At 42.0% G+C, this 14,068-nt stretch overlaps 1 protein-coding gene across 1 annotated transcript in view; it reads right to left on the reverse strand.

Annotated features, from left to right (window-relative positions):
- Positions 1 to 3,398: 3,398 nt before the first annotated feature.
- Positions 3,399 to 14,068, reverse strand: part of ptprn2 (protein tyrosine phosphatase receptor type N2) — a 122,870-nt gene continuing 112,200 nt past the window's right edge. The window contains exons 17-22 of the mRNA XM_085763731.1: positions 13,848 to 13,967; positions 12,730 to 12,896; positions 10,266 to 10,319; positions 9,169 to 9,233; positions 6,947 to 7,020; positions 3,399 to 4,948 (exon numbers count right to left, since the gene is read on the reverse strand). Coding sequence (XP_085619857.1) covers positions 4,877 to 4,948; positions 6,947 to 7,020; positions 9,169 to 9,233; positions 10,266 to 10,319; positions 12,730 to 12,896; positions 13,848 to 13,967 — 552 coding nt within the window. The 3' untranslated portion in view covers positions 3,399 to 4,876. The remainder of the gene's footprint in view (positions 4,949 to 6,946; positions 7,021 to 9,168; positions 9,234 to 10,265; positions 10,320 to 12,729; positions 12,897 to 13,847; positions 13,968 to 14,068) is intronic.

Below are 14,068 nucleotides of genomic sequence, written 5' to 3' on the forward strand. Positions count from 1 at the left end.
CAAAGTAGACCAGGTTGGAGCTGGCGAGCTTTCAGCGCACCTTCGGCGCAGCCTTTGGCACGAAACTACCACTGCGCCAAGCTGAATCCATCGACACCTCCCCCTGCTGCGCCGCCACACCCATCTCGGCGTACCTCGGTCTGCCAAACTGCCAAACTGACCGTGCACCGTGTTGCGCTGCACGAAACTAGCACCCTGCGCCGCGCCGGGAAACTAGAGCCCAAAGAGATCATTTCCAAAATGCTCCTTTAGAAAGTATTGGAAAGTGAGGCTGCAGGTTATTGCAACTATACTGTAAATACACCTTACACAATTTTTTCATCCTATGCGTGCATTTACATTATCATTCTTCTAAAATAAACTGAGCTTTCTCTTAATCCCTCCACATGCCCCCTGACAGCAGCAGCAGCAGCAGCAGCAGCAGCAGCAGCAGCAGCAGCAGCCTGGGGTACGAGCTCCGCTGGTTGGGAATCACTGCTCTAATGAAAGGCTTCTCCACAGAGGAGCTACTGGCTGGACTTGAGATGCATTTCCTTACAGGACCGCATGAATTTACAAGTGTGTCAGAAGGACCGAGAGCCAATAGCGATTACAATAAACCATAGAGAGATCATCAAAGAGTGGGCAGGAGCTGTAAGACTCACTGAGGTTCATGGCTGAAAAGGCCCACTCGACGTTCTTGGCTGCGTGAAGGCCCCTCCGAGGGACCTGCACTGTGTGTGTTTTAATCTGCTTGTTTCAGGACTGAATGATTCATCGGCTTTGAGGTGGCTTTACTTCACAACTCTCTCTTATAAGATGTGTTTCCTCATTTCATGCTTGTGACTTTTCACTTTTATGTTGCTCCTGCATCTCCCCTGATTTTACAGCTTTCTCATTTGGTGGTAGAAAATTTAGTCCCCGCGATGCCAGGCGGGTTTGTGAGTATTTTCTGGTGGCATCATGATTACACAGGCATTTGCCTACTTTACAGTCATTTATATCCCTGTGATATGCCAGCACTCCTTAACAACAGTGAGATATGCTGATTTTGACGGATCTCACTCCCAAGACTTATCTGAGCTTAAGCAGTAATTTAGAAATCCCTAAATTAAAAATCACTTTGAGTTAAACCAAGCATCCAAAGAGGCAATACACAGTATCTAATTTTGTGACTTTTTCAGAACGCATTAATCCTCCCAAATGGGAGCTGACAGGATATCACATGGTATTGTAGCACACCAGATACCTCAGGAAGCAATTACCATGAATACATTTTCTAATAAACTTGTACCCATCAGATGATAAGCAATTAAACATGCGTAATTATGGTTTCCATACAGTAATTTCTAAGCTGATTAGGTTTGTGTGCTTTACAACCTGAATGGGAGAATATTAATAGGGCTTTGGTTTGGTGGTGCTGGTTAGCGGTGGCAGCTCATCAGCGAATCATATGCAAATGAGGCCTCAGGAAGTGCATGAAGCCTCATTCCCAGCTATTAGAACTGTCAGGGGAGGGAGGAACATGTCATCGGGCAGCACACACACACACGAATATATGCATTCACACAATATGCACACACACACTGCCTAAATTATATTCTCTTTACATCACACATCAAGTGTTTGCACTTTTGTGCTCCTGGTCATAGAAATTTGTTACACTTTACAGTTTATTTAACCTTCTCTATGGAATAAATCACATTAAAATCCTAATAACCAATCCAATAATAAACAATACTGATCAATATATGGTAGAGAATTATACCAATACAGATACTTCTAGTTTTACATAAAACACTCCTTATAAGCAGTTGATGAATTGTGAGCTAAGGCTTTCGTAATAATCAATGAATCATTCATTGATCTTTTATAGGTCAGACGTAAATAGGAAAAAGAGCAGGGTTGCCAGGTTGTGAAGAACCCCTTTGGCTGGTGTTTATCCTTCTCTAACACCTGCTTCTTGGCTCATAGATTATTTAAATCAAAAAGTTTGACTCATCCAGCTGCTGAACTCACTCATGGCATTAATTCTTTTCACAGTGCAAATGAAACATTGTTCTGAAGGTCTTTTTCTCACTATTCAGATAGAAACGTACTGTACAGTTCTACTTCCTGCACTACAATATTGTCCAGACACAGTTTGTACCAACGCTCGCTGCCCAAAGTGTTTGAAATTCATCAGCCTGAACAAACTGTTCACATTAACTTTCAAGGCTTCATTTACTTCCATTGCTGCAGGAAAGCTGAAGGTTAAACATTTTGTTCATCTTTTTTTTTTTTTAAACCTTGGCCATCATTTTGTATCATTTCAGGTTATTTGTTGGACTTGTTACTAAAATCTCTATAAAAAAGAAAAGAAAAGAACATGAATCACACACTTTCATTGCCAATCAAAAGTTCAAAAGCTCCAGTTTTTATGTCCCCCGAGCTCCCACAAGTAAAGCTGGTGTATAAATACAATGAATAAATAAAGTAAAATAGAGTTGCACAATTTTAAAATATGACTGCACAATCTATAACTACTGACAAATTAACTACTATACACTCCTAAATATTAAAGTGTGTCTGCATGGAGCAATGTTGTAGTGTTGTCGGTGGTTTGTTCACTATTTATAAAAAGCTAAAAAGTTGAACATATAGTGAAGTGGTGCTGATTATTGTTACAGTATTAATCACAAATTGATGTTTGTAACAACAAGTCTATAAAATGTTCATGTCATTCTGGGAGGATACACATCAGTCTGAGGTCATTTTCTCAACATGGCAACCCAAATGTTTTAACGCCCTATAAAGGATTTATAATGGTAAATGTTTCATTGTAAACACTGAAGGTTAATTGGATTTTTTATAACATGACTGAGTGATAATATAATAAAATAATGTAGGATTCTCTGGAAAGCAGTAAGTGGATTATCCTGTTGCATTTTAACCATTTCTTTTTTCTTTTTTGATATCAATATTTGAAAATATCCTCAAAAAGTTAAAATTTAAAGATTTAAATCAGACATACACATATTTCAGGGGTTGTTGCAGTTGCATACTAAAAAGCTGACCATCGTGTCCTGGAGTAATCACTGATTGCACTGGACTCTGAGCCTCCTCCTCTGGTGTAATATTGCGAAAGACCTCAGAGGCTGAAATACATGAGTGATTTCATTTCACGTCCCAGCCACTCTCTCCTCTGACACAGCTGCTGAACCAAACATTTCATCTGTACAAAAACTGCGAGTCTCTCCCAGATACGAACCCTCCGGGAGCATGATACTGCTTTTCTTTGTGACTTTACTAAGGCTCCCATTCAATCAAATGCCTTCCATTGTTAAGAGCAGCCCTCTCCCTCCTGTGTGTGTGTGAGTGTGTGAGAGAGAGAGCGAGTGTATCAGAGATGAAATCCAACACCAGACAGCAGAACAGTATAATCTCTTCGCATTTATTATCAATCTGAATGTTACTTTTCACACAAAATATATAGTTCTCATTCAGGCTCTCAGTATATATTTCAGATAGCACTATAGGGGGATTCATTAAGTCATTCATCGTCTATACATTGAGGGAATAATCTGTCATGTTGCACAAAATATCACAATATACCAGTGATGGAGGGACAAACAAACTTACAATTCCAATATTCTGCTTAAATATTTCATATTGTTATGATGTTATGGTGATATAGGATGACAGTATTTCTAAATAGAAGCTATAACTATCTCAGTTGGTAAACTTCACATTTAATATTAACAGGGATGTTCATGTAACAAACATTTCATGGTGTAAAATGTAAAACCAACAAGGCGATGAGTAAAAAACAGCTGATATGTTGCGATAATCGTGATCTGTGAGGCGTTTTTCTGTGTCTGTGGTTCGATACAAGAGAGAGAGAGAAAGAGAGAGAGAGATGTCTGGACCTAAAATACAACAGTACACACACACACTTCAACATCTGTACATGTGATGCTGAGTATACTGTATAGTAGTTGATTCAGATCACAGAGGAGAAACGTGAGGAGTTTATTTCCAAAACGCTATATGTATCCAGTACATCAATTCATTCTGTACAATATTATGATTTTTACAGGCAAAAACTTAATTTACTTTACATATTATTATTATTCTGAAGGTACTATGTAGAACTGCAAAAGTCAGTTGATTAAGTCAAATAGTCGATTGGTAATAAATGTATTTTTTGAGCTGTGTTGCCAAATATTCTCTAATACAATTATTCTTGTCCTATTTGTCAGTAAATGACATATTTTTAAATACTTGACAGTTGAATGAAGACATTACATTGCATATTTTTCCAATATTTCTTTTTTAACACTTCAAAGACTAAGTGATTAATCATGTTATTTGCAGCCCTACTGTGATCTGTTTAAAGTGTGCGAATAGTCATTTTCTAAGCATAGGCTTCAGCTTTCGAGAGTAAATAGCTCATTTTGGAACAAAAAATCTTCACTTGACATCACGTAAACATCTCGTCAGTGGCACTAGAACGGTATGTTCAGGAACAACATCACAGTTATAGAGGACCGGGGATCATATCGACAGGAAGCCTCACAGCGGGACTGCTGATCCAAGTTCCTCCATCAGATTAGATCAGGACCCGCTTGTCTGCTCCCGAATCGCTCGCAACGACGCGGATCTCAGATCAGCAGCCGCACTCTGAGGCCAGATTTTGCGAATATGGATCCGGGTGCGATATCTGGCACGACATTCATTAGTATACAGTATATATAGAGGTGAAGAGGAGGCAGAGACAGGAGAGAGAGAGATAAACAGAGCGAGGAGAGGGAAGGGCAGAGAGAGATGTCAGTCTTGAGTGGGCAGAGGAAACTGGTGCTCAGCGAGCGAGGAGAAGGTGGAGGGGGTTCGGGGGAGTGTGGGGGGTAAGATGCCTTCACTGAGGAAGCGCTTTCAGGATGGCGTTCACCTCCTCTGCCACGGCTGTCAGCGCAAACTCAAACTGCTCCTGAAGAGGAGGAGGAGGAGGAGGAGGAGAGAAAGCATGGAGAGAGAGAAGGGAAGGAAGAAGAAAGTTTTATTGAGTGTAATGGCTCAGGAAAGCCACTGCAGAAATGATTGGCAACTGCCGCCGCCTCCCCCTCCATCTCTCCTGACCCTGCCTGGGATGTGTGTGACCACAGTCTGAAGGTGAAGGTGAAGGTGAAGCGCTCTCTGGGCTTTCAACTCAGGCGGACCCTGCACTGCCATCGATCCAGCCAGGTGTGTCTTAAAATGGAGCTTTTGAGTCAAGCTGTCTTTCAGCTCTTTGTGTGTGTGTGTGTGTGCATTTGTTTGTGCATCTGACTCATAGTTTTCCCTGTGGAGCAAAAAAGGGGCTGACTGATGTTTGCCCCATGGACCTGGTGTTTTTATATTCCTCTCCTCTCCTCAGGCTGCAGGCCACGGGGTCCTCTCCTCTCACAGAGAAAAGCTACGTAGGAGTTTGGAGGGAACAGTCTTTAGATGTGTCAACACACAGCCTGCCATAGTCTGGCCCGAGGATAGGCTGAATCGATACGGAGGAGTCACTGGTGGCCGTGCCTTTCACTATGCAGCGGAGATTATGTGGAGTGTTCATGTTTTCTATTTTTACGTGTCTTCTGATGATGCGATTCGGACAGAATATATGTAAGTACGTCCGTCTATATGTGACTACATCTAATCCCATGTTGGGTTTAAAGTTCTGCGTTTTTAAAATAATAATAATAATAATAAAAGACACTTTTAAGACCAAGTTTTGTGTGTGCTGTGCTGTTCAGAGGCCCACCACTGGGGGGAGATCAATCTCTGCTTGGCTGATCAGAGATGGATGGATGGCGGGGAAGGAAGAAACAACAGTCAGACATGCTGTAATCACTGCATGTTGATGTCTGTCAAAAGCAGTAACCAGAGCAGAGAAAGAAGGGAAATAAACACCCCTCCTCCTTCTTTTTTGCAAGCAACAAAAATAAAGATAATTGGGTGTCCAATCCGTTAAACCGAACTCTAAATTTCATACCTCATTACAATCTAATTTCAGTGTAGCCTCAGCACGAAACCACAAAGTGGAATCAACAATATTCCGATATAATTTCACTTAAACTTGTCAGAGAAGAAAAAGAGAGAGTGTTTGGAAAGCTGCTCTGCACTGAACAAAGCAGATCTGTAAAAGCAGCATTAATGAAGCATCTAGGTGCACTGGAGTCTGTTAGTGAGCAGCCCCCATAATATCAGCCACAGCCGCTGCATGAGCTGCGCCTTTATTATTATCATCATTATTATTGTTTCTTCCAATTACAAGAGAGAAACAAAACTAGGCTTCCTACCTGATGTTTGCATTAGTGGGCGAGAGGAAATGCTTTGTACACACCTTAAACTATTTTCTAAAATGGTGTGAGGTTGAGGGCCCGCTGTGATATCGACTGGAGAGAATTTAAGTGGCTGCATGCGCCACGCAGAGGTTTGAAACCTTGGGTAATAAAAATTTACATGGATGAAAGGGAACAAAAAGGAGAGGATTTTTTTTAAATTTTATTTTGATAATCAATTAAAAAATGTCAAGAGAAAAACTCTGATGGTTTCAGCTTCTAAACATGAAGAGGATCTGCTGCTTTTTCTGTTTCCTCCTTTAATTCAATAAGATTCTCTATCTCTCTATGTTTATCATGTGATGGAAATCGAGGGCAAAAATGTGAAAATGCAGCCGTTTCATGGACAAAATATTTCAGTGGCAGAAGATCTCGGTCACTTCTCACATCTCTGTATCACAGATAAAACCTGGAGCAGGACAATGTTTTTTTTTTCTAATCCTGAAGCAGTTATCAATTACCACATCATTTCCCCCTGATCCTGTGCAGATGAAGTAGACAATCGTCTGTTTGAATGACTGCAACCCCCCACCTCTTCCTCTTCCTCCCCTCCCCCCACCACCACCCCCACACCCCCCCACCCCCCATCTCTCTAAACTCAAAGCCGGGGACCTTACCTTTGTCTGGACCATGCCAGCTCTCTGGTCTCTCAAGTGCTCCAGGGTAGCGGCAATATCAATCTCTTTAGCACCTGCAACAGACCGAAAATTGGACTGAGTTCAAAGCAGCGGAGTAATCCAGCTCACATCTGTCAATCTCTCTTTATACTGGGCTCCCTTTGGAACAGTGCAGCGATTGAAAATTATTACATTCATCCCTCGAAAGACTTGGACGAGAGCCACAGACTGTTTCTCGATAAAATATGCAAGAGGATATTTTTGGGGTCTGGGAAATGTGCAATAATGCATTAAAAAAAAAAAAAAAAAAAAAACAGAGCGCTGGCTTCTCTGTGAGAGTCTTGTTCAAAAAATTGGTTTAGATTATGAAGTCTGCTAAGAGCTTTTTGATACAACCATATCACAGTGTGTGTGTGTGTGTGTGTGTGCACGTACGTGCATGTGCGCGTGTCTGAGAATTAACAAACTCTGACTACAGTGTTTTAGTATCCATGCTGATGATTAACCCATGTAACAGTTGTTTGTCTTGAACAGTGATCAGAAGCTGCTGAGAGGAGTCGGGATTGGCCGATGTTAATCTGGAAATCTTATTCTACTTTCAGATTTACGGATTTTCAGAAGAACACCAGAGGTGATGGGAGGAAAGAGAATGAGAGAGTGAGACAGAGAGAGAGAGAGAGAGAGAGAGTAGGAGAGAGCAGAAATGGAGGCAGAGAAAGGAAGCAGACGAGAGGGAGCAGGAGGAAAAAGTATGTATGTGTGGAAGAGAGAGAGAGAGAGAAAGAGAGAGGGAGAGAGAGAAAGGGGGATTTAATGCAGCTGGACTTAGTGCTCAAAGTACTCCAGTGCTCCGACAAGACTTTCATGTCTCCGAAAGGCTGGATTCCAAAGTTAAGCTGAAGAGAGGCTCTCCGACCGAAAGGAAAAAGCCTTGGAGAGCAAGATTATGTTCATTTTATACATTCGATTCTGGGGCGAGAAACAAAAGGTTAAAAAGAGACTGGGTGGCACCTTTCATCACCGCGGACAACGGCTGCATTCGTCACTGAACTACATGAACCTCCATCGGGACGAGTCAGGCTTATTACTGTGGTACAGGCAGCGAGGGGGAAGCGCCGCACCGCTGACGGGGCTGGAGCACTGTGGGGGGGGGGGGGCGAGCAGAACAGGGAGGGTTAAAGGCCGGAGGTCAAAGGGCAGAGGTCAGGGGTGGGGGGTGGGCTTAGCTACGGAGGGTATTTAAGTGACGTACGATGGCCTTTGGAAGAACTCTGCTCCTGTGTGACAATAGCCGTGGAGAACATGGATACCTCAAAGAATGATACGCCAAACCAGACTTTTTTTTTTCTTTTTTGTGGGCCAGCAAACAAAATGATGTAACTGTTTATTCATGCAAATGGTGCTTATTCTTCTCAAGCTGCAGCTCCTGCTTCGTCACTGTGGAGACTCGACTACAAACACAGATTGTTCTTGTTGCAGGAAGCAAAAATTCAGATTAAAAAAAAAAAGAAATCTGTCTTCAAACCTGTTCTATATGTAGCGATGCAGTGAAAATCCTTTTCAGGCAGATTTTCCTTTCTGAAGACGTGTGGATGATAATCTCCCTATGTTTTAAAGTCCATCTATCTATCTCTGGCTGAGCTGACAACGGACCAACACATGGACAAAGCACCTGGACGGCCATGTTTCTGCCATCGTCGTGGTGATCTCAGTTGGGTTTTGTGTGAAGCAGGAGCGAATGTAGACAATGTTCAATGAATGCACGGCACATTTTTTAAGGATTGTTAAGAATAAATCAATAATAGAGTAAAATAAACACACTGCTCCCATTAAATATCAAAAACATTTGAATGGATTTTTCCTTTAAACATTTCATTTCCATGCATGTCCTATCTAAATTCATGTCGCAATTGTGATGCAGGTCAATATGGCGTGACGGTGGCTTAAATAGATAATTACTAATGTGGGTGTAGGTTTCGTTTTCATTTTCTCTTTCTCTGTTTCCTCTTTGTTCTTCTCCCTCCTCTCCTCGCAGCTCCCTCCATTTTTTTTTCTTTCTTCCTTTTTTTTTTGCCTCTGTCTTCGCTGCCTCTCCAGGCCTCAGAAAAGTCACCCTCTAATGCATCCCCAAGACCCTCTGTGGAAAATGAGAGGCTTTAGCGTTGCCAGGGCAACACTTGAACGCAAGCAGAAAGAGTGAAAGGGAAGCCATTGATCGTTACCTTTAGCCATCCTATTGAGGACCATGTCAATCAGAATGTAAGTCCCACTCCTGCCAGCTCCATCACTGCAGAGAGTCAGAGAGAGAGAGAGAGAGATCATTAAGGTGGTGGAGTGAAGCTCTGGATGCTTTAATCTCAGAGTGTTTTTCTTATAAGGAAACAAATTGCTCATTTACATCTGCATCTGCTGAGAGACTGTGGAGTATATTTAAACACGTAGTCAGACACACACTGCTGCCTCCGACAACCTAAAGTCTGCTATTACAGATATAATAAAATACCTAAATAGCAGAAATCAATAATAATCTTTAATATTCCTATCAAAGTACCTGAGGAGATCTGAATATTTGATGCTCCAATAAATGTGATTACGTTAAGCCTTTGCACACGAGAGCATGTGTGGTCTTGAGACTCGCTCGCCTATTGGGGAGAGGGGAATGGTTTCTGAGGCGCACTGGGGACAAAGGCTTTTAAATGCATGCACCTCAGGAGCAGAGGAGAGGTTGAGAGGCCAGGGGCGGTTCGAGAACAGCTTTTGGAGAGCCTTGCTTTTCCATTACTCCAGAGATAGTCTTATGAAAAGCCTCCCTTTGTGCCCGCCGGCCATTCAACGGCTCTGCATGTTAATTGCAAACAAGGCGTGCACATCGCTCTAATAAAGGCAAGGCCAATAAAACAGGAGAGCGGCCTGAGCACCACTGCTTCATTAATCCAGTGCTAGACACTCTGTCTGTACGGCTCCCTCAGAGGGAGAGCGGGGCTGCCTGGACCCCATGCATGACTTAACAGGATGTGACTATTAAAAGTGGTCAGACAGATACCTGGTGTTTAATACAAACCAATCAAGGCCAGTTAACTAACTCAACCAAATGGGAAATGGGAAGAGTCTTCGGCTGCACGTCTTTGTACCAGACTATTTCCATACGGACACAGCCAGTGGAATAAACAGCGGCTCCAGTGGACCCAGATAGAGTAAATGGACTGAGCGGGGTTTAAATAAACAGCCTCTCCCCTCCAACACACAGGCCACGACAAACACTCTGCATCCCAATTCAGCAGTTCAGCCACTGACACAAGGTTCAAATAGTTATACTTGCCTGCAGTGAACAATTATCGGGCAAGATCGACCCCGGTAGCACTTGTTAACCTTTCTGCAATAGAAATAAGAATAAAAAATAAAAAAAGAAGGGAAAATGGGATGTTATTGTTAGCTTTACAACAATACGTCTTGAATAAACAGGCTGTTAAATTACACTCTGGAAACAGGATCGATCCTTTTTGCTGAGTAATAACAGTGAAAATTAAAGCAAATGTGACTCATGAGGGACTCCTGCGCTGCCGTCTGGGTGAAATTAATGGCTACAATAATCAAGGAACAAACACAATCCTGAGAGATGTTCCCTCCTGTCAATCAATCACTTTAATTTGAGCAGAGAGAGAGAGAGAGAGAGAGAGAGATAGAGAGAGAGAGAGAGATCCGTGTTGCACCATGTAAATAAATTGAGCATCATTTCAAACAGCATTATTGTGACATGTGGGTGATGGATGTGGTGGTGTGATGTTGTGATTGCCGACCGCCGACGCATTAACCCTGGCCAGTTATGAATGTTATACACCACAGGCACGGTGAAGGCCAACAAGCCTTTTCACACCCCGCTGTTGCCATGGAAACTGACTATACTGAGAGCTTCCACGTCTCTCCGCTTCCCGTTTTTTTTTGTTGCTTTTTTTCCACCTTTCAACGACGGAGAGAAAAATAAATGTCTGTATATTTCATCATGTGTGCAGTTTGTCTGCTCTGGGTATTGTTTGTTAAATCAGTACAGCACAATATGTGAATAAAACTAAGAATATAGCCTAACATAAATCATGTTGCATGAACATATAACATCAATTTATGTGTCTGCTGTCAACAATTACTACCACTATATTATCAACACTACTACTACTAGTGATAATATTGTGATGCAGCTCATAATAATGGTTAACATTGCTACAGATACTGCAATATATTATATTTATATAAATATTTTATATTAACCATTGCTAGTTTGTGGAAAATTTCTTCTTTTTCATTACTACTGATATATATTTCCAGTTTTCTGAGCCCATGTATATTTAGTTTTTGTATTTTGTATGTTTTTGTAAAGCTTCCTGTGTATCTGGACCTTAAGAAGTGCAACTGTGAACAGCATTTCTCATGTGTGCTTGCATTTCAAAGCTCAGGTGTGCTCTATTTGATGTCTTTGAGATTTGCCTTTTGCTTCGATAAAATAAAGGTGTTTGGTAACAAAAAGCCTGGTTTTATTGAAACACAATGTTTTATTATTTACTATTTTGAAGTCTTTTTCTTTTTCTTTTTTTATTTCATCAAATTACATCACATTGAATGTGCATTTTAGCTTTTTAAGGTATTTTACTGGCAAATATATGAGGTAAATCAGAGTACGTCCTTGGGCAGAGCGTACAGAGATGGTTGGAGTTCCCATGCAAGTCAGAGGAAGGAGCGGTGAGAGGAGGAGGAGGAGGGAGACAGAGAGTCAGGAGTGACAGAAAGACAGTTTGTGCACAGGCCTGGCTGAGGAGACACAGTTTCCAATGATCACTTTTGTGACTATGCAACTGGGCTCATATTACTAGCTGCAACATCACAAAAATGACACTGGCAACCGCAAAATACTGAGTTGGCCGAAACCGTGAAAACCGTGAGTGTACAGTGCTTCGTGTGGATCTCTGAGTCACGTAATCAGAGAGCTTTAGTTTCCCAATAACCTACAGCAGCATTAATGGAGTTACATCAAGGCAATCTGGTCATTAGGGAGAGCTAGACAGCAAAGGAAAACTTATGTATGTAATCAAAACAGCTCCAACCTGCACACCAGTACCATAAATAAATAGATCTGCCTGCCAGCTACACCCAGTTTAATTTAACAGCACCAACTCTGTCAGGAAAGGATGACATGATAACACTGCACATCCTCTTTTTTTCCCTCCTCTCATCTGCATTCAAACTGGAGGGATAGACTTCCATCCACAAATCAGATGCATCTATTCTCATTTGGAGGGCTTTTCCTATCCCTCCTGGGTTTTCCCAGAGGAGCTATTGCTTCTCTTCTGCCAGAACACATTATATGGAGAACAGAGTGAGGTTATTCAGTCACTAGCTTTCCCCCTCTCCCATGTTTTTAGCGAGACAGCTCTCATTTAATTGGGTGTTTGAATTAGGTGGGTTTTTTTTCTTTTCGTTTCTTTTCTTCTCTTCCCAAGCCAAGCCAGGCAGTGCGGGACTGTTAATTTGCTGCATCACATGTGCTGGAGGGAGGTGAGGGAAATAGGCCCAGGATGAAAGGGATAGTACAGAAACACAGTCCTTATTAGAACCATTCTCTAGGACACCAAAAGGCAGAGGGGTAAAAGGAGACGGACCAGAGAGGCACTGACAGAATACAGAATATAAGGGAAGGTGATTAAGAACAAGCGCAGGATAAAGGCCAGTTGTTAAAAAAAAAAAAGGTGAAAATCTGTTTTGAAATCTGCCGAGGTGCAGAGTCTCCACTCTACCTGCGGAAGTCTAAGAGCGTCCTGGCCGAGGTGGGGATCCCGCGGTCCATCCAGGACAGGAAGTGGAACTGAGTGACGGTGCGCGTCTCGTTGGTCTGGAGATTCTTCAGGTAGAAGCTCCGCACCAGGAAGTCCTCACACCAGATGTGCTCAGACACCAGGTTGACCTTAAGATAGAAACGATATTCGCAGGGTAATGATTTATGTCTTCAGCTGCGACCATAACTTAATCTTAACGTAAAACATATCGTCTGACTCAGCTCCAGCCCTGCAGGTAGATACGTTTATATGCACCTGCTCCTTTACTAACCGTATCTGTCAGTCTGTTTCTGTTCCATATACTAATAGTCTCTTGTTAAGATGGATGGTTCCTTTTGGTTTAATTGACAGTTTTGGATTGTGAAAACACAGGATTACATTTTAGTTGTTTACTTTTAATTCTCTTGTTGGTGATGTTTCATAGAAATAACAGTTTCCCTAAGAGTTTGTATGCTCAAGTGAAACTGGACAGTCACTGTGTGATGAAATGACATGAAACTATTGGGGGAAAAAAAGTAAGGATCTTTTTTGTTATTCAGACTGTGTTTCTGCAACAGTGAGCGGTTTACACCATGAAATCTGAGGACTTTTAACAGACAGCCAGTGAAAGGCCAGTTTAAAATGAGGAAGTGGTCTCTATTAGAATACTATATATGCAGCATTGTTGAGATGTAATTTTTTTCCCAATAGTGTCAGATTGAAAGTTTTCCTCTTTTCTGTCTTTTTTGTTGAAAATTACAAATAAATGGTTTCTGTCAGGCTGCTGTTCTGTTGTGTTCTCCTCTTCCCTTCTCCATGCCACCTTTCACACCAAAACTACGCTTTTGAGATACTTATCTCTACCACCACTCCTGTGAAATTTGCAATGAATGAATATGTTTTTTTTTGCTTCCCAAACTAAAGTGAAATTTGAAAACTCCACAGCAAAAAACAGCGTTACTGTTACACAACAGCTTCACAGGGACTCTTTAGCTGAAAGAAGTTCTCACAGCCTCACAGTAAGTGGTACAATAGTGTGAGCACCACAAATAAAAATGAAACTCGATGTATTAAATCTCAAAAAACACTGACACACCTACCTCGTATATGTGGTAGACATCAGACCCCTCGTCGGGCCAGTAGTGGTGACACTGCTTGACTCCATTTTCAGAGAGTGGGGTTAGCATGACGATGACGACGCAGCCGCTCTCCCACACCATCTGCACGTCAGAGGAGAAATGTCAGACGTCTGTTTAACACATCCTGAGATGACACCGCTCTCCTCAAGCACCTGCGTGGAATTACGACATCGCTAATGTGT

This window comes from Trachurus japonicus, chromosome 20 (genome assembly GCF_045865225.1).
Source record: "Trachurus japonicus isolate A0001 chromosome 20, Traja_1.0".
Taxonomy (NCBI): Eukaryota; Metazoa; Chordata; class Actinopteri; order Carangiformes; family Carangidae; genus Trachurus; species Trachurus japonicus.